The sequence below is a fragment of the Cuculus canorus genome, chromosome 30 (assembly GCF_017976375.1).
Source record: "Cuculus canorus isolate bCucCan1 chromosome 30, bCucCan1.pri, whole genome shotgun sequence".
Lineage (NCBI taxonomy): Eukaryota > Metazoa > Chordata > Aves > Cuculiformes > Cuculidae > Cuculus > Cuculus canorus.
Genome location: NC_071430.1, coordinates 252,740 through 275,909, shown reverse-complemented (window position 1 = coordinate 275,909; position 23,170 = coordinate 252,740). Strand labels below are relative to the sequence as shown.

The 23,170-nt window shown below is 60.4% G+C and overlaps 2 protein-coding genes across 4 annotated transcripts in view; both read left to right on the top strand.

Annotated features, from left to right (window-relative positions):
- COL5A3 (collagen type V alpha 3 chain) overlaps nt 1-8,274 on the top strand; it is a 48,465-nt gene extending 40,191 nt beyond the window's left edge. Inside the window, exons 51-67 of the mRNA XM_054051766.1 lie at nt 160-267; nt 407-460; nt 651-704; nt 877-930; nt 1,338-1,391; nt 1,527-1,634; nt 2,562-2,615; nt 2,696-2,749; nt 2,835-2,942; nt 3,048-3,101; nt 3,269-3,304; nt 4,209-4,262; nt 5,635-5,878; nt 6,052-6,164; nt 6,312-6,380; nt 6,467-6,703; nt 7,518-8,274. Coding sequence (XP_053907741.1) covers nt 160-267; nt 407-460; nt 651-704; nt 877-930; nt 1,338-1,391; nt 1,527-1,634; nt 2,562-2,615; nt 2,696-2,749; nt 2,835-2,942; nt 3,048-3,101; nt 3,269-3,304; nt 4,209-4,262; nt 5,635-5,878; nt 6,052-6,164; nt 6,312-6,380; nt 6,467-6,703; nt 7,518-7,664 — 1,602 coding nt within the window. The 3' untranslated portion in view covers nt 7,665-8,274. The remainder of the gene's footprint in view (nt 1-159; nt 268-406; nt 461-650; nt 705-876; nt 931-1,337; nt 1,392-1,526; nt 1,635-2,561; nt 2,616-2,695; nt 2,750-2,834; nt 2,943-3,047; nt 3,102-3,268; nt 3,305-4,208; nt 4,263-5,634; nt 5,879-6,051; nt 6,165-6,311; nt 6,381-6,466; nt 6,704-7,517) is intronic.
- Nucleotides 8,275-9,528: 1,254 nt separating this feature from the next.
- The window catches only part of OLFM2 (olfactomedin 2), a 32,762-nt gene continuing 19,120 nt past the window's right edge, over nt 9,529-23,170 (top strand). Inside the window, exon 1 of one of the 3 annotated variants that reach the window (XM_054051917.1) lies at nt 9,529-9,681. In XM_054051917.1, coding sequence (XP_053907892.1) covers nt 9,622-9,681 — 60 coding nt within the window. In that variant the 5' untranslated portion in view covers nt 9,529-9,621. Of the gene's footprint in view, nt 9,682-16,764; nt 16,854-16,938; nt 17,099-23,170 lie in introns of those variants that run through there. The other 2 variants (XM_054051918.1, XM_054051916.1) reach the window with 2 other exon arrangements.

Below are 23,170 nucleotides of genomic sequence, written 5' to 3'. Positions count from 1 at the left end.
AAGTGGTGGCTTCCCCATCCCTGGAGGGGTTGAAGGCCAGGTTGGATGGGGCTTGGAGCCCCTGATCCGGTGGGAGGTGTCCCTGCCCATGGCAGGAGGTGGAACTGGATGGGCTTTGAGGTCCCTTCCAACCCAACCCATTCCATGATTCCTCTGCAGGGTGTGAAGGGAGACATGGGGGAGAAAGGAGACGCGGGTCAGCCGGGAACAGCTGGACCCCCTGGCAAGAAGGGTCCTCCAGGAGACGATGGAGCCAAAGGCAACTTGGTAAGAGGAGGATCGAGCCCGGAGCGGTGGGAGGACTCTGCCTTGAGCCCCACCTTATCCCCCTGCCTCTGCTTTCCCACCACGCAGAAGGTCTGGGGCTCCTTCTCCATCCCACGCTCATGTTCACCTCTCTCTGCAGGGTCCCATTGGCTTCCCTGGTGACCCTGGTCCTCCTGGAGACCCCGGCATGCCGGTGAGTAGTCCCTGCTCACCCCTCACCCACCCCACGTGCCCCAGTGTCACCCTGGGGTGGTGGTGATGGGCTTGGGAAGCGCCAAGATGCTATGATTGTCTTCCTCCTCCACCTCACCGGTCCTTCCCGGTGTCCTGAGGGTGGGTTGAGGGTCCCATTAGGTGGTTGCTCACCCTTCTGTGTGTCACAGGGTCTGGATGGAGCTGCTGGAGAGAAAGGTGACAGTGGGGATCCCGGATTGCCGGTGAGTGGAGCAGTTGGGAGGCTCTTTCCTGGTGGGACCTCGCTGGGATGGTGGGTTTGAGGAGGTTGAGCGGCGTCCTGGTGCTCTTACACGTCCCTTGCCCTCCACGCTTCCCTCAGTCCTGGCTGTGGGACTCTTTCCTCATCCCAGACTCCCACTGAGTTCCTTTCAGGGTCCACCAGGAGCATCAGGGGAACCGGGTCCTCCAGGTCCCCCCGGCCGGAGGGTGAGTAGGGAAAGGACGATGATGGGATGGAAAGGGACAACATAGGGTGAAGAAAAGAGGCTCCAGGAAAGCTGTGGATCAGGGAGGACTGGGATTGGATGAGGAGGATGGTTTTGAGCTGGAAGAGGGGAGATCGAGATGAGATCTTGGGGAGAAATGTTCCCCTGTGAGGGTGGGGAGGCCCTGGCCCAGGGCAATGGTGGCTGCTCCATCCCTGGAGGTGTTGAAGGCCACGTTGGATGGGGTTTGGAGCCCCTGATCCAGTGGGAGGTGTCCCTGCCCATGGCAGGAGGTTGGACCTGGGTGGGCTTTGAGGTCCCTTCCAACCCAACCATTCCATGGTTCTATAAGTCGGACTGGCGATGAGACCAACACACATCTCCTGATATCTCTGTCTTCTCCTCCAGGGACCTGTGGGACTGATGGGACGTGAGGGACGTCAGGGTGAGAAAGGTGCCAAGGTGAGCAGTGGTTGGGATTCCCCAAAGCACTTCTCCCTCCAGAAGCCTCCGCCAGGATCACGATCCACCCCCAGAGAGGTGGGACCACATCCTGAGGAGCACCAGCCTCAGCCCTCCCTGTCCTCCTGTCCTCAGGGACAACCTGGCACGGAGGGGCCACCTGGAAAGATGGGACCTGTTGGGGCACAGGGACCACCGGGACAGCCGGGCTCCGAAGGACTGCGTGGGATTCCCGGCCCTGCGGTAAGTTGGAGGCTCCGGGAAGGATGTTCCCATTCTTCATGAGGTTCAACAAGGCCAAGGTCCTGCACCAGGATTGGGGCAATCCCAAGCGTTGGGTGGAGAATGGACTGGGAGAAGCCCTGAGGAGGAGGACTTGAGGGATGAGGAGCTGGACAGGAGGTGGCACAATGTGCTCACAGCCTGGAAAATCCAACCGTGTCCTGAGCTGCATCCAAAGCCGTGGGACCAGCGGGTGGTGGAGGGGATTCTGCCCCTCTGCTCCGCTTTGGGGGAGACCAAACCTGGAGCCCCACGTCCAGTTCTGGAGTTCTCAGCAGAGGGAGGACATGGAGCTGGTGGAGCGAGGCCAAACGAGGCCACGGAGATGATGCGAGGGCTGGAGAACCTCCCATCCAAGGACAAGGCTGGGAGAGTGGGGGCTGCTCAACTGGAGAAGGCTCTGGGAAGACCTTCCAGCAGCTTCCAGGATGGAAGGGGCTCCAGGAAAGCTAAGGAGGGACGTTTTGCCGTGGTGACAGGATGAGAGGAACGGTTTTGGGCTGAAAGAGAAGAGGTTGAGATGAGATCTTGGAGAGAAATGTTCTCCTGTGAGGGTGGGGAGGCCCAGGTTGTCCCGAGAAGCGGTGGCTGCTCCATCCCTGGAGGTGTTGAAGGCCACGTTGGATGGGGCTTGGAGCCCCTGATCCAGTGGGAGGTGTCCCTGCCCATGGCAGAGGGTGGAACTGGATGGGCTTTGAGGCCCCTTCCCACCCAACCATTCCATGATTCTACGCTGGTGTGGGGCTCCTTGTGTCCTCGAAGCCGGATGGGGTTCATACCCTCGGTCTCCATGGCTGTAGCTTGAGGTGTCACAGCCTCAGAGCCTCCCCTGAAGTGTTTTAGGGGGGCTGAACCCCAGATCCTTCTTCCACACTGAGTCTCTTCCAGGGTGAACAAGGTCTCCTGGGGGCTCCAGGCCAAGCGGGACCACCCGGTCCCATGGTAAGTCAAGATGAGCAAGCCCTGGGTGATCCAAGCTGGGAATGGCTTGGGATGTGTGATGCCCTCTTGGCCTCTTGCAGGGTCCTCTGGGTTTGCCCGGCCTCAAGGGAGACCCCGGCCACAAGGGAGATAAGGTGAGATGAGGTCCAAGACGCTGGAGTCCCTCACCCTAAAGTCATCGCCAAAAGCATCTCCCTGATGGTGTCCTTCAACCCCCAGGGCCACGCTGGACTCATTGGGCTCATTGGACCTCCAGGAGAGATGGGAGAGAAAGGAGACCAGGGTCTCCCAGGCATCCAAGGCCCCCCAGGACCCAAAGGAGACCCTGTGAGTGTTTGGGGTCTCCCCTGAGCTCAGGGGTTGGGTGAACGTCGGGGGAGATGAGGTAGAAGGGTTCTTCAAGCGTGGGGTTGATGATGTCTCTACCGACAGGGTCCGGCTGGTCCCATGGGCCCCACTGGTCCTCCTGGTCCTCCCGGGCTCTCGGTGAGTATCTAAGGATCTTCTGCCCACCCACAGCTCACTTGGAGCCCCCCCAGGAGAGTGAGAGGGGCAGGGGGGGACCCTGAGCCCCACGGAGGGGTTGGGTGTAGGAGCTGTGGGATCACCACGTGCCTGGTGAGCATCCCACTCCTCTCTTCTCTTCCTCACAGGGACCCTTGGGCCAGAAGGGCTCCAAAGGTTCACCGGTGAGTGCTGCGGTGGGGTGAGAATGGGGGGCAGCCCCCGGTGTGCTCCCAGGGGAGAACCTGGAGGGGTCCAGAAGGGACCTGGAGAGGTGGAACCACGAGAAACTCATGAGGTTCAACAACAGCAAAGTCCTGCAGCTGGGTCAGGGGAAACCTAAACAGATACAGATGGAGCAGAGGATGGATTGGGAGCAGCCCTGAGGAGAAGGACTTGGGGTGCTGAGGGAGGAGAAGCTCCACAGGAGCCACCAAAGTGCACTCGCAGCCCAGAAAGCCCAAACGTATCCTGAGCTGCATCCAAAGCCGTGGGACCAGAAGGACAAGGGAGGGATTTTGCCTCTCTGTTCCATTCTGGAGAGACCAAACCCGGAGCCCTGGGTCCAATTCTGGAGTCCTCAGCAGAGGGAGGACATGGAGATGGTGGAGTGAGGCCAGAGGAGGCCATGGAGATGATGGGAGAGCTGGAGAACCTCCTGTACGAGGAGAGGCTGAGCGTTGGGTTGTTCAGCCTGGAGAAGGCTCCAAGGAGACCTTAGAGCAGCTTCCAGGATGGAAAGGAGCTCCAGGGAAGCTGGGGAGGGGCTCTGGATCAGGGAGTGCAGGGATAGGACGAGGGGAACGATTTTGAGCTGAAAGATGGAGATTGAGATGAGATCTTCAGGAGAAATGTTCTCCTGTGAGGGTGGGGAGGCTCAGGTTGCCCAGAGCAGTGGTGGCTGCTCCATCCCTGGAGGTGTTCAAAGCCAGGTTGGATGGGGCTTGGAGCAACCACATCCAGTGGGAGGTGTCCCTGCCCATGGCAGAGGTGGAACTGAATGGGTTTTGAGGTCCCTTCCAACCCAAACCATTCCAGGATTCTCTGCACCCAGCGCAGGCGGTGGCGCTGAGTCATCTTCTTTTGCAGGGCGCTCTGGGTCCTCGAGGTGACACAGGGCCCCCTGGTCCCCCAGGGCCACCGGTGAGTAAGGGATGCTCTGCATGGACATCAGTCATGTCCTCTTCCACAAGGGCTCCGGTGTCCCCAGGCCCCCACTTCTTGCTGCTCTCACCCTTCCATCCCTCTCCCTCCCTTCCATCCCTTCCATCCCTCTCCATTCCTGCCATCCTTCTCCATCCCTTCCATCCCTCTCCATCCCTCTCCATCCCTCTCCATCCCTTCCATCCCTCTCCATTCCTGCCATCCCTTCCATCCCTCTCCATCCTTCTCCATCCCTCTCCATCCCTTCCATCCCTCTCCATCCCCCTCCATCCTTCTCCATCCCTCTCCATCCCTTCCATCCTTCTCCATCCTTTCCATCCCTTCCATCCCTCTCCACACCCCTCCATCCCTTTCCATCTCTCTCCATCCCTCTCCATCTCTCTCCATCCTCCTCCATCCCTTCCATCTCTCCGTTCCTCTCCGTTCCTCTCCATCCCTCTCCATCTCTCTCCATCCCTCTCCATCTCTCTCCATCCCTTCCATCCCTCTCCATCCCTTCCATCCCTCTCCATCCCTTCTATCCCTCTCCATCCCTCTCCATCCCTCTCCATCCTTCTCCATCCCTTCCATCCCTCTCCACACCTCTCCATCTCTCTCCATCCCTCTCCATCCCCCTCTACCCCTCTCTGTTCCTCTCCATCCTCCTCCATCCCTTCCATCCCTCTCCACCCCTCTCCATCCCTCTCCATCTCTCTCCATCCTTCTCCATTCCTCTCCATCTCTCCATTCCTCTCCGTTCCTCTCCATCTCTCTCCATCCCTCTCCATCCCTTCCATCTCTCCGTTCCTCTCCATCTCTCCGTTCCTCTCCGTTCCTCTCCATCTCTCTCCATCCTCCTCCATCCCTTCCATCTCTCCATCCCTCTCCACACCCCTCCATCCCTCTCCATCTCTCTCCATCCTCCTCCATCCCTTCCATCTCTCCGTTCCTCTCCGTTCCTCTCCATCTCTCTCCATCCCTCTCCATCCCTTCCATCTCTCCGTTCCTCTCCATCTCTCCGTTCCTCTCCGTTCCTCTCCATCTCTCTCCATCCTCCTCCATCCCTTCCATCTCTCCATCCCTCTCCACACCCCTCCATCTCTCTCCATCTCTCTCCATCCTCCTCCATCCCTTCCATCTCTCCGTTCCTCTCCGTTCCTCTCCGTTCCTCTCCATCTCTCTCCATCCCTCTCCATCCCTCTCCATCCCTTCCATCTCTCCGTTCCTCTCCGTTCCTCTCCATCTCTCTCCATCCCTCTCCATCCCTTCCATCTCTCCGTTCCTCTCCGTTCCTCTCCATCTCTCTCCATCCTCCTCCATCCCTTCCATCTCTCCGTTCCTCTCCGTTCCTCTCCATCCCTCTCCGTCCCAGGGCCGCCCGGCTGAGCTGCTGGAGCCGCTGCCCTCCAGCCGGACCGGGAGACACCGCCGGGCACTGTCAGAAGCTTTGGGGGCACAGGGACCCCCCCGAGATTACGAAGGCCTCGAAGAAGTGTACGCATCGCTCAGCTCTCTGCGCACTGAGGTGGAGCAGCTGAGGCGGCCGCTGGGAACCCCGGAGAGCCCCGCGCGGGTCTGCAAAGAGCTGCAGCTTTGCCACCCGCACCTCCAGGACGGTGAGGGCTTTGGGGAGCAGTGGGAGGGAGAGGAGACCCCAAACCCCACCTCTGAGGGACGGAGGGGGGACTTCACATCCCACCTGGCAGCACCCATGTGGCGTTTCCTTGGCCGAGCCAGGAGGGAGATGGAGTGTTGTCTGTCTGTCTGTCCTTCCTGCCCTCCTTCCCAGGTGAGTACTGGATTGATCCCAACCAGGGATGCTCCCGAGATGCCTTCCGGGTCTTCTGCAACTTCACAGCCGGTGGGGAAACCTGTCTCTTCCCGGAGAAGAAGTTTGAGGCTGTGAGTTCGAGCGGACACAGAAAGGATCTGAGCATCCAAACCCAGCGGGAATGTGATGGGGTTGGTGGGATCTCGCTGGTCCCCCCTGCTCCGTGGGGTCAAGGCTTGGAAGAAGCTTCACGCCAACACCATCTCCATCACCCCCAGGTCCGCCTGGCTGCTTGGAACAGGGAGAAACCCGGAACGTGGTACAGCACCTTCAAACGGGGCAAGAAGGTGGGAGCTGCTCATGCTTCGGAGAGGCAGAACTTCTGCTCCGTGTCTGTGTCTCAGCCCTTGTCCTCTCCTCTACCCCCCAACAGTTCTCCTACGTGGATGTGGACGGGAACGCTGTGCCGGTGACCCAAGTGACCTTCCTGCGTCTCCTGAGCGCCAGCGCCCGACAGAACTTTACGCTCAACTGCCAGAACGCGGCTGCCTGGTACGATTCGGGCAGCGGCACCTTCGCCCGTGCCCTACGCTTCCGTGGGGCCAACGAGGAGGAGTTGGGGCACAACCACACGGCTTCTCCTGTCCGTGCCCTCCACGATGGCTGCCAGGTGAGTCCCCAAGCCACGAGGACCCCAAATCTTCTTCTGCAACGCCTGCATCCCCCCTCAGGAGGTTCCTCAAGGGCGAGGTTCTACACTCGGGTCGGGGCAGTTTCAATCCAGGATGGGGGATGATGGGATGGAGAGCAGCCCTGAGGAGAAGGACTTGGGGTGGTGGTTGATGAGAAGCTCGACGTGAGGCGGCAACGAGCGCTCGCGGCCCAGAACCTCCCCGTGTCCTGGGCTGCATCCAGAGCCGCGTGGGGATCTGCCCCTCTGCTCCTCTTGGTGAGACCTCATCTGGAGGGTTGGGTCCAGGGTGGAATCCTCACCAGAAGAAGGAGATGGAGCTGTTGGAATGGGTCCAGAGGAGGCTCCAAGGATGATCCGAGGGCTGGAGAACCTTCCCTATGAGGCCAGGCTGAGAGTTGGTGCTCGTTCAGCCTGGAGAAGAGAAGGTTCTGAGGAGACCATATAGCGACCTTCCAGTACTTCAAGGGGCTCCAAGAAACCTGGAGAGGGGCTGTTCCCAAAGGCTTGGAGTGATGGGAAGAGAGGGAATGGGTGTAAACTGGAGAGCGGCAGATTTAGGCTTGACCTAAGGAAGAATTTCTTCACTATGACACTGGGGAGACACTGGAGGTTGTCCAAGGAAGTTGTGTCCGCCCCATCCCTGGAGGTGTTGAAGGCCAGGTTGGATGGGCTTTGGAGCAACCTGATCCGACGGGAGGTGGAAATGGATGATCTTTAAGGTCTCTTCCAACCCAAAGTGTTCTATAATTCCATGATTCTACCGTACTCCCCGTTTGCCTCCTTCCCTCAGGAACGCCACGGCCAGGAGCGGACGGTGCTGGAGGTGACCTCCTCGCGCCTTGAGTGGCTGCCGCTGGTGGATGTGGCCGTGGTTGACTTTGGAGACGCCAACCAGAAGTTTGGCTTTGAGCTGGGACCCATCTGCTTCAAGGGCTGAAGCCGCGGCCCCAAAAAGGGACAGTTTGGGGTCGTGGGGTTTGTTTTTTGGGGGTGGGGTCTTTGCTCCCTTTGCCGTTCCCTACGCCAAGAAGAGCGCCCCAAAGCTGCTCTGCCATCCTCAGGACTCGCGGCTGCCGCGGTGCCGTCGGCTCCTGCCCGCTTGGAGCTGCCATGGTGCCATCCCTTCCTCTTATTTATACCGCCAGTGGGGAAAAATAGGGTACGGCCCCCCCAGATTGGTGTAGAGAGGGGGGGTCGGAGCCAACCCCCACCCTATGGTGCTACAACGCTCCCCAAGAACCCCTTTAGTGAAGCACTGGACGTGCCCTCGGCACGGCAAACACCGCGAGCCCCATCCCAGTGTCCGCGGGGTCCGGATCGTGCCAGGGTAGGGAGGTGTTAAATCTCCTCTTTTGCCCACCCCCCTCAAACTTGGGGGGGCGAGGGGAGCCCCCCAGCACCTGGGCAGCAGAGGGGATGCGGTGAGGTTGGGGCAAGGCTGTACGATAAACCGACTGTATCGAAGCCGTCCCCCACCCCAAATCCTTGCTGGTTTCCATGGAAATGCGCAGCTTTGGTAAGTGGGGGCTGTGTCCGTGTGTCCCCCCCAAAAAAACTGGGGGTTCGTTGCGCCCTGAGCCCTCGTGTCCTCATTTGCACGAGGCCGGTTGTGCGCGTGGATTTGGTTGGAGCAAATCCCATCGCTGCCGGCACCTCGTGCGCCCCAAATCCCGGAGGGGACTCATGGCTGCATCCCCGTGGGACAGTTTGGGGGGGACCGGGGAGGGTCCCCCAGGGCGGCTGCGAGGGGAGGATGGGGAGCTGTGCGTGGAGCATCGGTGGCAGCTGGACCTGAGCCCAGCAGGATCCTGGCTGCATCCCGCGCCCCAAAGCTCCATCCTTGGGGACAGGAGAGGGGATCCGGGATGGGAGAGGGGATCCGGGATGGGAGAGGGGATCTGGGATAGGAGAGGGGATCTGGGATAGGAGAGGGGATGTGGGATAGGAGAGGGGATCCGGGATGGGAGAGGGGATCTGGGATAGGAGAGGGGATCTGGGATGGGAGAGGGGATCTGGGATAGGAGAGGGGATCTGGGATGGGAGAGGGGATCTGGGATGGGAGAGGGGAATGGGGACAGGAGAGGGAATCTGGGATAGGAGAGGGGATCCGGGATAGGAGAGGGGATCCGGGATGGGAGAGGGGATCCGGGATAGGAGAGGGGATCTGGGATGGGAGAGGGAATCTGGGATAGGAGAGGCGATCTGGGATAGGAGAGGCGATCTGGGATAGGAGAGGGGATCTGGGATAGGAGAGGGGAACCGGGATGGGAGAGGGGAACCGGGATAGGAGAGGGGATCTGGGATAGGAGAGGGGATCTGGGATAGGAGAGGGGATCGGGGATAGGAGAGGGGATCGGGGATAGGAGAGGGGATCTGGAATAGGAGAGGGGATCTGGGATAGGAGAGGGGATCAAGGACAGGGAGAGGGGATCTGAGACAAGAAAGGGGATGGGGTACAGGAGAGGGGACTGGAAAACAGGGAGAGGGGACCCGGGAACAGGGAGAAGGGGACCAGAGACAAGAGAGGGGACAGGAGAGGGGACTGGGGGGTGGGAATCCGGGACAGGAGAGGGGATGGGGGGTGGGAATCCAGGACAGGAGAGGGGATGGGGACCAGGGGGGGGGCCGGGGACAGGAGCGAGGACCCGGGCACCCCGTGGATGGCACCGAGCATCCCTTCGGGTCCCCGGCTTAGGGTGGGAGGAAGGATGCTCGGCCGCCTCCCCCGTTCCCTCCCGCCCCATCTGGCTCTTTCCCGGTTCGGTTCCGCCCCGGCCGGTCCCGCGGCCGCTGTCGGTAGAGCGGGGACAAAGGCGGGGAAGGATGCGGCTGCGGCGGCGCTGAGCGCCTGCGGCTCCGGTGCCGGCAATTCCGGCGGGATCCGAGGCTGCAGGATGCGCTTCTTCCCCGGCCTCCTCCTCTTCCTCCTCTCCTCCGGTTCCCCCGGGATGCAGGTGAGGGCGAGGGGGGGCGCCGAGGAGCTGCGGAGGGGGGGTTGGGGGGGGATTCGGTCTGGGGAGGAAAGGGGGGGTGGGGGGATGGGGAAAGGGAAGTGCCTTCGGGATCCCACGGGGATGGAACCGGGATTTCAGGAGCTGCCCTGGGTGTGTTCCAACCCTGGGGATGCTGGGACACCGAGGTGGCCCGGGTGGGGACAATGGCAACACGAGGTGCCCAGGGTGGGGACAATGGGACCATAAGGTACCCAGGGTGGGGACAGCAGGGACCCCAAGGTACCCAGGATGGGGACACTGGGGCCATAAGGTACCCAGGGTGGGGACACGGAGACACCAATGTACTCAGGATGGGGACAGCAGGGACCCCAATGTACACAGGATGGGGACAAAAGGAACCCCAAGGTACTCAGGATGGGGACACTGGGATTCCAAGGAACCCACAATGGGGACAACATGAACCCCAAGGTACCCAGGGTGGGGACACTGAGACACCATGGTGCCCAGGGTGGGGACAAAAGGAACCCCAATGTACCCAGGATGGGGACACTGGGACTCCAAGGAACCCACGATGGGGACAACATGAACCCCAAGGTACCCAGGATGGGGACAAAAGGACCCCCAATGTACTCAGGATGGGGACAGCAGGGACCCCAAGGTACCCAGGGTGGGGGACACTGAGACACCAATGAACTCAGGATGGGGACAGCAGGGACCCCAAGGTACCCAGGGTGGGGGACACTGAGACACCAATGAACTCAGGATGGGGACAGCAGGGACCCCAAGGTACTCAGGGTGGGGGACACTGAGACACCAAAGTACTCAGGATGGGGACAAAAGGAACCCCAAGGTACTCAGGGTGGGGACACTGAGACACCATGGTGCCCAGGGTGGGGACAAAAGGAACCCCAAGGAACCCAGGATGGGGACACTGGGACCATAAGGTACCCAGGGTGGGGACAATAGGGACCCCAAGGTACCCAGGATGGGGACACTGGGGCCACAGGGTACCCAGGGTGGGGACATGGAGACACCAATGTACCCAGGATGGGGACAAAAGGAACCCCAAGGTACCCAGGGTGGGGACACTGAGACACCGAGGTGCCCAGGATGGGGACAATAGGAACACAAGATGCCCAGGATGGGGGCACTGGGACCACAAGGTACCCAGGATGGGGACAGAAAGAACCCCAAGGTACCCAGAATGGGGACACTGGGACCATAAGGTACCCAGGGTGGGGACAAAAGGAACCTCAAGGTACTCAGGGTGGGGACACGGAGACACCAATGTACTCAGGATGGGGACAGCAGGGACCCCAAAGTACCCAGGGTGGGGACACTGAGACACCATGGTACCCAGGATGGGGACAATAGGAACACAAGATGCCCAGGATGGGGGCACTGAGACCACAAGGTACCCAGGGTGGGGACAAAAAGAACCCCAAGGTACCCAGGGTGGGGACACTGGGACTCCAAGGAACCTACGATGGGGACAACATGAACCCCAAAGTACCCAGGGTGGGGACAATGAGATACCAAGGCACCCAGGATGGGGAAAGTGAGGTGCCACCGTACCCAGGATGGGGACAAGAGGAACCCTAAGGTACCCAGAGTGGGGACACTGGGACCACAAGATGCCCAGGATGGGGACAAAAGGAACCTCAAGGTACTCAGGGGGGGGACACGGAGACACCAAGGTACTCAGGATGGGGACAGCAGGGACCCCAAGGTACCCAGGGTGGGGACACTGAGACACTGAGGTGCCCAGGATGGGGACAAAAGGAACCCCAAGGTACTCAGGGTGGGAACACGGAGACACCAAGGTACTCAGGATGGGGACAGCAGGGACCCCAAGGTACCCAGGATGGGGAAAGTGAGGTGCCACAGTACCCAGGATGGGGACAAGAGGAACCCCAAGGTACCCAAGGTGGGGACAGGAGGAACCCCAAGGTACTCAGGGTGGGGACACTGGGACCACAAGACGCCCAGGATGGGGACAAGAGGAACCCCAAGGTACCCAGGGTGGGGACAAAAGGAACCTCAAGGTACCCAGGGTGGGGACATGGAGACACCAATGTACTCAGGATGGGGACAGCAGGGACCCCAAGGTACCCAGGGTGGGGACACTGGGACCATAAGGTACCAGGGTGGGGACAAAAGGAACCCCAAGGAACCCAGGGTGGGGACACTGGGACACCATAGTGCCCAGGATGGGGACAGCAGGGACCCCAAGGTACCCAGGATGGGGACAAAAGGAACCCCAAGGTACTCAGGGTGGGGACACTGAGACACCGTGATGCCCAGGGTGGGGACAGCAGGGACCCCAAGGTACCCAGGATGAGGACACTGGGACTCAAAGGTACCCAGGATGGGGACACTGAGAACCCCAAAGTACCCAGGATGGGGACACTGAGAACCCGAGGTACCCAGGATGGGGACACTGGGACCCCGAGGCACCCAGGATGGGGACAAGGGGACTCCAAGGTACCTGGGATGGGGATAAAAAGAACCTCAAGGTGCCCAGGATGGGGACAGTGACACTGCAAGGTACCCAGGATGGGGACAAGAGGAACCCCAAGGCACCCAGGATGGGGACACTGGGACCCCGAGGTGTCCAGAATGGGGACAGTTTTGGTGCTGGGCTTCACTTCAGTGTCCCACCACCCTCCCACCCATGGGGGTCCGGGGCTACCGGTGGCCACATAGATATGGGGGTGGTGGCATCTCCCCTCCCAGGGCATCCCTAGGATGGAGGTGGGGGTCCTGGAGACCTCATGGTGGTGAGGACACGTGGCTGTGGTTGGGATGGGACAGAAGCACCTTCACATGTGGAGGATCCAACCCTCCTCATCGGTGCCGCAGGATGTGGTGCACACATGGATGTGGGGTGCCGGCACCCATGGGTGCACCCTGGTGGGGGGACAGATGAGTGACTCAGGTCCCCGAGAGCAGCTACTGAGAGGAACCAAACTCCTCCTTGGTGCCAGATGTTCTCCAGCTGTGGCCGGGGTGGTGGCAGCTGCGTGCGCAGTGCTGAGGTGGGTGTTGCCGATCGTGTCCCAGCGGGGTTGGGGACAACGTGGCTCCATCACCCCATGATGGCACCATCCCAGCACCCATCCTTGTGCCGGGGTGAAGGTGACGAGGCAGGAAGGCCCCAAGGGGGGAGACCACAAGGACGTGGCCCCATGTCCACGTGTCCCTCCATCCTCCAACCTTCTCAGCACATCCCTGGAGTCCATGGGAGGTCAAACCACCACGGATGCCACAACGTCCCCATCATCTCCATGCGACTGAGCCATGATGCCGGGCCTGGTCCTTTGCAATTAAGAGCTTCGTTATTAACAGCCCGGCCCTAATGAATATTCAAGTGGCGGCGGTGCAGCCTGTTGAATATTCATGAGCTGGCCTGGCTGGGTTTTCCCTGCAGTTGCTTCCCAGGAGAAGGTCTTACAGGATGCTGGTGGTGAACTGGGACGGGTTTGAAGCAGGAATTACATCCCCAGGGGTGATGGGGTTGGTGTAGGACCCCAAACCAACCTCCTTGAGGAGATGGTTCCTCATCCCAAGGTGGGATGAGTGGGATGTGGGGATCTGAACGGGGTTGGAGGAGGTCCAGGAAGCTCTTGGTGTTCTCAGCCATGTCCACATCTTCTCCTTTAGCCCCCAAACCAACTGCTCTGCCCCCAACACCCCAGTGGGTGAGAGGTTGGTCCCATCTTCATCTCATTCCCCAGCGTCCTGCCCAGGTTCACCTAACGAGACGGAGTTAATTAGCTCCTGGCAGGTCCAGGGTGAAAGAGAGGGTTACCATGGAGGAACGAAGAGGTGAGGAGGAGGTTTGGGAGCCAAGGAAGGAGTTTCTCTTTTCCTCCAAGGGGTGACGCTGCTCGTGCTGTGGATGTCCACACGGGAGCATATGGAGTGGGTTGGAGTTGGGGGGCTCTGGAAGCCGTGCCCTGTGATTGTGGGGTCACCAGACCCCAACAAAGCCGCATCCCCAGAGGATGGAGACACTCACCTCTTGGGCACCCAACAATGATGCCCCGTGGGGCCAAATGCCCATTTTGGAGGATCCCTGGGTTGAACATGAGCCAGCGGTGGCCCAGGTGGCCAAGAAGGCCACCAGCACCCATGCTTGGATCAGCCATGGGGTGGCCAGCAGGAGCAGGGAAGGGATTGTCCCACTGGACTTGGAGCTGGTGAGGCCACACCTGGAATTCTGGGTTCAGTTTTGGGCTCCTCACTCCAAGAGGGACATTGAGGGGCTGGAGAACATCTGGAGAAGGAAACGGAGCTGGGAAGGGTCTGGAGCCCAGGGGTTCTGGGAGCGGCTGAGGAACCTGGGGCTGTTTATCCTGGAGAAGAAGAGGCTGAGGGGAGACCTCATCGCTCTGAGCAGCTCCAGAAAGGAGGTTGTGGTGAGATGGGTCCTGGGCTCTTCTCCCAAGTGACGGGATGAGAGGAAATGGTCTCAGGCTGCATCAGGGGAGGTTTAGGTTGGATATTGGGAAAGATTCCTTCATGGAAAGAGTGGTGAAGCCTTGAAAGTGGTGGCACAGGGACGTGGTGGGGTCTCCATCCCTGGAGGGGTTCAAAACACGTGGAGATGTGGCTCTTGGGGACCGGGTTTGCTGGTGTTGGGCTGACGGTGGGGACGTGGTTTGGGGGTGGTTGGGCTGATGGTTGCACCGGATGACCTTAGAGAACTTTTCTAACCTTAATGATGGACTTTCCAACCCCGGGGATGCTGTCCTATCCCTTCCATGGGAGTGATGTGGAGTAGGAGCCCCCTGAAACCCATGGGTGGGGGCATCATGGGGTGGGTGGAGGCTCTCGACGTGATGTTCGTGTTTGTGTCCACGCGGTGGAGCTGTGAGACCACACGATGGGGTTTGGGGAGGAGGGGGGGATGCTCTGGGGGGGTCCCATGGGGTGGAGTGGGGGCTCAAGGTGGGCACCCAGAGGTGTTGAGATGGTTTGAGGAGGGACCCCAAGGTGGTCGTTGCTGTGGGGATGAAGGAACCAACAAGATGAGAGGATGCTCGGGGTTCTCGGTGCACCCAATGGGTCAGGGGTCCCATGGGGTGGGGTGGGGGCTCAAGGTGGGCACCCAGAGGTGTTGAGATGGTTTGAGGGGGGACCCCAAGGTGGTCATTGCTGTGGAGATGAAGGAACCAACAAGATGAGAGGATGCTCGGGGTTCTCGGTGCACCCAATGGGTCAGGGGTCCCATGGGGTGGGGTGGGGGCTCAAGGTGGGCACCCAGAGGTGTTGAGATGGTTTGAAGGGGAACCCCAAGGTGGTCATTGCTGTGGGGATGGGGGAACCAACAGGGTGATGATGCTTGGGGGTCTCATTGCACCCCGTGGGTCAGGGGTCCCATGAGGTGGGGGCTCAAGGTGGGCACCCAGAGCTGCTGAGATAGTTTGGGGTCCTGCACCCTCAAACCAGGGGTCTCCAGGGGTCCTGTTCCCCCAAACAGAGGGTTTCAGGGGATCTCTGGGGGTCCTGGTCCCCCAAACAGGAGGTGTTCAGGGGTCCTGGTCCCCCAAACTGAGGTTCTCACAGGGTCTCTGTGGGTCCTGGTCCCCCAAACCGAGGGTCCCTGGGGGTCCTGCTCCCCCAAACCAGGGGTCTCTGGGGTTCTGCTCCCCCAAACTGGAGGGGTCCAGGGGCTTCCTGGTGTCGTGCTCCCCCAAATCGAGGGTGTGTGAGGTCCCTGCTCCCCCAAACCGGGGATCTCCAGGGTTCCTGCTCCCCCAAACCGAGGGTTTCAGGGGTTCTCTGGGGTTCTGCTCTTCCAAACTGAGGGTGTCTGGGGGTCCTGCTCCCCCAAACCAGGAATCTATGGGGTTCTGCTCCCCCAAATCAGTGATCACTGGGGTCCTGCTCCCCCAAACCAAGGGTTTCAGAGGACCTTTGGGGTTCTGCTCCCCCAAACTGGGGGTGTTGGGGGGTTCTGCTCCCCTAAACCAGGGATCTCTGGGGTTCTGCTCCTCCAAACCGGGAGCGTCCAGGGGTCTCCAGGGTTCCTGATCCTCCAAATCAAGGGCTTCAGGGGGTCTCTGGGGGTCCCGCTCCCCCAAATCAGGAATCTATAGGGTTCTGCTCCCCCAAACTGGGGCTCTCCAGAGGTCCTGATCCCCCAAACCAGGGATCTCTGGGGTCCTGCTCCCCCAAACCGAAGGTTTCAGAGGACCTCTGGCGTTCTGCTCCCCCAAACTGAGGGTGTCTGGGAGTCCTGCTCCCCCAAACCAGTGGTCTCCAGGGTTCCTGCTCCCCTAAACTGGGGGTGTCTGGGGTTCTGCTCCCCTAAACTGAGGGTGTCTGGGAGTCCTGCTCCCCCAAACCAGTGGTCTCCAGGGTTCCTGCTCCCCTAAACTGGGGGTGTCTGGGGTTCTGCTCCCACAAACTGAGGGTGTCTGGGCGTCCTGCTCCCCCAAACCAGTGGTCTCCAGGGTTCCTGCTCCCCTAAACTGGAGGTGTCTGGGGTTCTGCTCCCCCAGACTGGGGGTGTCTGGGATTCTGCTCTCCTAAACTGGGGGTGTCTGGGCATCCTGCTCCCCCAAACTGAGGGTGTCTGGGCGTCCTGCTCCCCCAAACCAGTGGTCTCCAGGGTTCCTGCTCCCCTAAACTGGGGGTGTCTGGGGTTCTGCTCCCCTAAACTGAGGGTGTCTGGGCATCCTGCTCCCCCAAACTAGTGGTCTCCAGGGTTCCTGCTCCCCTAAACTGGGGGTGTCTGGGGTCCTGCTCCCCTAAAGTGGGAGTGTCTGGCGTTCTGCTCCCCTAAACCAGGGACCTCTGGGGTCCTGCTCCCCCAAACCGACGGCTTCAGGGGGGTTCTGGGGGTCCTTGCTCTCCCAAACCGGGTGTTCCTGGGGGATCCCCGCTTTTCCTCGCCCCCCCAAGACCGGGGGTCCCCGAGTGGTCCTACCCCCCCCACCCTTCCCCATTGCATCCCTGCCGGGGGATGCTGTGCGGTGCCGGGTGGATGCTGAGCCGGGCACAGCGGGCGGGGGTGTGGGGTGATGATGATGATGATGGAGATAAGGGGGGGCTGGGGGGAGGGCAGGGGGGGGGGCTAAGGCTGCCGACGTCACCCAGGAGCGGCTCTGGCCCCGTTATAAAGGGGAGATCGCGGTGCGGAGGCTCCGCAGGCAGCGGATACGGTAACGGGGGGTGGCGGAGAGAAGAAGAAGAGGAGGAAAAAAAAGGGGGGGTTCGAGGGGGGGTTGGGGGGGGTTGGGGATGGGCATGAGGCGGCGACGGCGGCGAAATGACGGTGCCGCTGCTGAAGATCGGGGCCGTGCTGAGCACCATGGCCATGGTCACCAATTGGATGTCCCAGACGTTGCCTTCTCTGGTGGGGCTCAACGGGACCACCGTGTCCCGAGTCGGTACCTCCGAGAAGATCGTGAGTCGGACCGGTATTGGGGTGGGGGAGTAGCGGGGAGGGGGGGGGTATGGGGGTGGGGAGGGGGGGGGGGAAATGAGAAAGGGGGGAGATGATGCTCGGGATGCAGCGTGGGAGCTGCTCCAGGGGGATCGGTACCCGCAGGGTTTGGGGTGGTGCCGGGATGTGGTGCAATGGGACCCCCCCTTTCCATCCTCCCGGGGATGAGGACCCCCCCTCTGACTCCTTCTGGACACCCCCTGTTCATAAACAATCCCCCCCCACACCTCCTCCCTTCCCTTCTCTCCATCCTCCCTTCTCTCCATCCTCTCTTCATCCCGGGCAGAGAACACCAGGACCCCCCCCTTCCCCACCTCAGGCATGGGGACCCCCCCTCTGCCTCCTCCTGGGCACCCCCCCACCCCCTTCCCTCCATCCTCCCTTCATCCAGGGCAGAACACACTGGGACACCCCCTTTCTCCCACCCCAGGCATGGGGACCCCCCCTCTGCCTCCCCTCCTGCACCCCAGTTCATGTGGACCCCCCCCATCACACTGGGATCCCCCCTCTCCCCACCCCAGGCATGGGGACCCCCCCTTTGCACCCCTCTGCACCCGCAATTCATGGGGACCCCCCCATCACACTGGGATCCCCCCCTCTCCCCACCTCAGGCATGGGGACCCCCCCTTTGCACCCCCCTGCACCTGCAATTCATGGGGACCCCCCCATCACAATGGGATCCCCCCTCTCCCCACCTCAGGCATGGGGACCCCCCCCTTTGCACCCCCCTGCACCCGCAATTCATGGGGACCCCCCATCTTCCCATCCCAGTTCATGTGGACCCCCCCCATCACACTGGGATCCCCCCCCTCTCCCCACCTCAGGCATGGGGACCCCCCCTTTGCACCCCCCTGCACCCGCAATTCATGGGGACCCCCCCCATCTTCCCATCCCAGTTCATGTGGACCCCCCCCATCACACTGGGATCCCCCCCTCTCCCCACCTCAGGCATGGGGACCCCCCCTTTGCACCCCCCTGCACCTGCAATTCATGGGGACCCCCCCATCACACTGGGATCCCCCCTCTCCCCACCTCAGGCATGGGGACCCCCCCCCTTTGCACCCCTCTGCACCCACAATTCATGGGGACCCCCCATCTTCCCATCCCAGTTCATGTGGACCCCCCCATCACACTGGGATCCCCCCTCTCCCCACCCCAGGCATGGGGACCCCCCGTTTGCACCCCCCTGCACCCGCAATTCATGGGGACCCCCCATCTTCCCATCCCCGTTCATGTGGACCCCCCCCATCACACTGGGATCCCCCCTCTCCCCACTCCAGGCAGGGGGACCCCCTCTTTACCCCCCCCCTGCATCCCCAGTTCATGGGGACCCCCATCTCCCCCCCCTAGTTCATAGGGACCCCCCCATCACACTGGGATCCCCCCTCTCCCCACCCCAGGCATAGGGACCCCCCCTCTGCCTTCCCCCCTGCACCCCCAGTTCACGCAGACCCCCCCATCACACCGGGGACCCCCCCTCTCTCTCCCCTCCCAGGCATGGGGATTCCCCCTCCTCATTAATGGGGACCCCCTGCAAGACCCTTCCCCCCCTCCTCAAGACAGGGACCCCCCCCTGATTTCCCTTGACCCCCCCGCTCAGGGCAGACCCCCCCTCAAATTTCCCTTGACCCCCCCCTTTCAGGGCAGACCCCCCCCCGATTTCCCCTGACCGCCCCCCTCCTCAAGACAAGGAGCTCCCCAAATTTCCCCTGACCCCCCCTCTCAGGACAGGAACCCCCTCAAATTCCCCCTGACCCCCCCCCTCAGGACAGGGACCCCCTCAAATTCCCCCTGACCCCCCCTTCTCGAGTTAGAGACCCCCCCCCCCAAATTTCCCATGTGGGTCTTGGGGTATCCAAGGCATCACCCATACAATGAGAGCGGGGCTGGAGGTGCAATTTGGGGGGCTGGGGGTGCAATTTGGGGGGCTGGGGGTGCAATTTGGGGGGCTGGGGGTGCAATCTGAGGGGAACGGATGGGCAATTTGGGGGGGGGGGGTGGGGGCTGTTTTTGGGGGGGCTGCAGCGGTGCCACCAGGTTTTGGCTCTGGCTGGTGGCCAACGGATCCGGTAATACCGGAGCTGGGGGGGTAGTGGGGGGGGGGGAAAGACATCATAATTTGGGGGGGTCCACATCCTCTCGGCATGAGAAAACCCCTCCGGGAGCTGTAATTTTCCAGTGTGGGATTGGACGCCCCGTTTTGGGGAGGAATCTTCCCAATATGGGTGTTTTGTGCCACCGTCATCGCCAGTTTTGGGGGGGGGTGATTTTGATTCTTGGGGGGGTGATTTTGGTTGCAAGAGGGGTGATGATCCAGTTGGGGGGGTGATGATCCTGATTTGGGGGGTGATGATCCAATTTGGGGGGGATGATCTGATTTGGGGGGGGGATGATCTGATTTTGGGGGTGATGATCCGGTATGGGGGGTGATGATCCAGTTTTGGGGGTGATGATCTGATTTGGGGGGGTGATGATCCAGTTTGGGGGGTGATGATCCAGTTTTGGGGGTGATGATCCGATTTGGGGGGTGATGATCTGATTTGGGGGGTGATGATCCTGTATGGGGGGTGATGATCCGATTTGGGGGGGGAAGATCTGATTTGGGGGGGGGATGATCTGATTTTGGGGGTGATGATCTGATTTGGGGGGGGGACTTGATTTGGGGGGGTGATGATCCAGTTTTGGGGGTGATGATCCAGTATGGGGGGTGATGATCCAGTTTTGGGGGTGATGATCTGATTTGGGGGGTGATGATCCGGTTTGGGGGGTGATGATCTGATTTGGGGGGGATGATCCAGTTTTGGGGGGTGATGATCCGGTTTGGGGGGTGATGATCCTGTATGGGGGGTGATGATCCGATTTGGGGGGGTGATGATCCGGTATGGGGGGTGATGATCCAGTTTTGGGGGGTGATGATCCAATTTGGGGGGTGATGATCCAGTTTTGGGGTGATGATCCGATTTGGGGGGGTGATGATCCGGTATGGGGGGTGATGATCTGATTTGGGGGGTGATGATCCAGTTTCGGGGGTGATGATCCAATTTGGGGGGGTGATGATCCGGTATGGGGGGTGATGATCCTGTATGGGGGGTGATGATCCGATTTGGGGGGGTGATGATCCTGTATGGGGGGTGATGATCTGATTTGGGGGGTGATGATCCGGTTTCGGGGGTGATGATCCAATTTGGGGGGGTGATGATCCTGTATGGGGGGTGATGATCTGATTTGGGGGGTGATGATCCAGTTTTGGGGGTGATGATCCTGTATGGGGGGGATGATCTGATTTTGGGGGTGATGATCCGGTATGGGGGGTGATGATCCAGTTTTGGGGGTGATGATCCTGTATGGGGGGTGATGATCCGATTTGGGGGGGGAAGATCTGATTTGGGGGGGGATGATCTGATTTGGGGGGGGAAGATCTGATTTGGGGGGGTGATGATCCGATTTGGAGGGTGATGATCCGATTTGGGGGTGATGATCTGATTTGGGGGGTGATGATCTGATTTTTGGGGGGGATGATCTGATTTGGGGGGGATGATCCGATTTGGGGGGTGATGATCCGGTATGGGGGGTGATGATCCGATTTGGGAGGTGATGATCTGATTTTTGGGGGGGATGATCTGATTTGGGGGGTGATGATCTGATTTTGGGGGTGATGATCTGATTTGGGGGTTATGATCCAGTTTGGGGGGGGTTGGAGGAAGGCGTTGGCACGGCCGATTGACCCCGTGTGCCCCCCAACTCCCGGCAGTGATTGCTCCCATCCTCCCGGAGCCACATTGGGGGTCCCCAAGGTGCTCCCCCCGACCTGGGCTGATGCAGACCCACCCCCAAGGGTCTTTCCCTGCATCCCTCAATCCATCGGGAACCCTGGGATGGGTGCCATTCCCTCAATCCATTGGGATCTCCAGCGATGGGTGCCATTCCCTCGATCCATTGGGATCTCCATGGATGGGTGCCATTCCCTCAATCCATTGGGATCTCCAGGGATGGGTGCCGTTCCCTCAATCCATTGGGATCTCCAGGGATGAGTGCCATTCCCTCGATCCATTGGGATCTCCAGGGATGGGTGCCATTCCCTTGATCCATTGGGATCTCCAGGGATGGGTGCCATTCCCTCAATCCATTGGGATCTCCAGGGATGGGTGCCATTCCCTCAATCCATCGGGATCTCCAGGGATGGATGCCATTCCCTCAATCCATTGGGATCTCCAGGGATGGGTGCCATTCCCTCAATCCATTGGGATCTCCAGGGATGGATGCCATTCCCTCAATCCATCGGGATCTCCAGGGATGGATGCCATTCCCTCAATCCATTGGGATCTCCAGGGATGGATGCCATTCCCTCAATCCATTGGGATCTCCAGGGATGGATGCCATTCCCTCAATCCATCGGGATCTCCAGGGATGGATGCCATTCCCTCAATCCATTGGGATCTCCAGGGATGGGTGCCATTCCCTCAATCCATTGGGATCTCCAGGGATGGATGCCATTCCCTCAATCCATTGGGATCTCCAGGGATGGGTGCCATTCCCTCAATCCATTGGGATCTCCAGGGATGGATGCCATTCCCTCAATCCATTGGGATCTCCATGGATGGGTGCCATTCCCTCGATCCATTGGGATCTCCATGGATGGGTGCCATTCCCTCAATCCATTGGGATCTCCAGGGATGGGTGCCATTCCCTCAATCCATTGGGATCTCCAGGGATGGGTGCCCTTCCCTCGATCCATTGGGAACCCTGGGATGGGTGCCCTTCCCTCGATCCATTGGGATCTCCAGGGATGGGTGCCATTCCCTCAATCCATTGGGATCTCCAGGGATGGGTGCCGTTCCCTCAATCCATTGGGATCTCCAGGGATGGATGCCATTCCCTCAATCCATTGGGATCTCCAGGGATGGGTGCCATTCCCTCAATCCATTGGGATCTCCAGGGATGGGTGCCATTCCCTCAATCCATTGGGATCTCCAGGGATGGGTGCCATTCCCTCAATCCATTGGGATCTCCAGGGATGGATGCCATTCCCTCAATCCATTGGGATCTCCAGGGATGGGTGCCATTCCCTCGATCCATTGGGATCTCCATGGATGGGTGCCATTCCCTCAGTCCATTGGGATATCCAGGGATGGGTGCTGTTCCCTCGATCCGTTGGGATCTCCAGGGATGGGTGCCGTTCCCTCAATCCATTGGGATCTCCAGGGATGGGTGCCATTCCCTCAATCCATTGGGATCTCCAGGGATGGGTGCTGTTCCCTCGATCCGTTGGGATCTCCATGGATGGGTGCCATTCCCTCAATCCATTGGGATCTCCAGGGATGGGTGCCATTCCCTTGATCCATTGGGAACTCCAGGGATGGGTGCCATTCGCTCAATCCATTGGGATCTCCAGGGATGGGTGCCATTCCCTCAATCCATTGGGATGTCCAGGGATGGATGCCATTCCCTCAATCCATTGGGATTGGCGGTCGATGTCAAACCATTAATCATTGAGAAGGATCCTCGTTAATGTGTCTCTAACGGATCGGCGCAACCGCTGCCGCCACAAAAACTGGGGGTCCCAGTACCCCCTGTCCGGGAGGATGTGGGGTCCCCATAAACTGGGGTCCCAGTAACCCCTGTCTGGGAGGACGTGGGGTCCCCATAAACTGGGGGTCCCGGTATCCCCTGTCTGGGAGGATGTGGGGTCCCCATAAACTGGGGGTCCCAGTACCCCCTGTCTGGGAGGATGTGGGGTCCCCATAAACTGGGGGTCCCAGTATCCCCTGTCTGGGAGGATGTGGGGTCCCCATAAACTGGGGGTCCCAGTATCCCCTGTCTGGGAGGATGTGGGGTCCCCATAAACTGGGGGTCCCAGTACCCCCTGTCTGGGAGAATGTGGGGTCCCCATAAACTGGGGGTCCCCAGTATCCCCTGTCTGGGAGGATGGGGTTCCCCGTGAGTGGAAGGTCCCCAATATCCCCTGTTTGGGAGATGGGGGTCCCCACCCATGACTTTTTTGCTTATAAATAGGGCTGAGGGGGGACCCCCAGG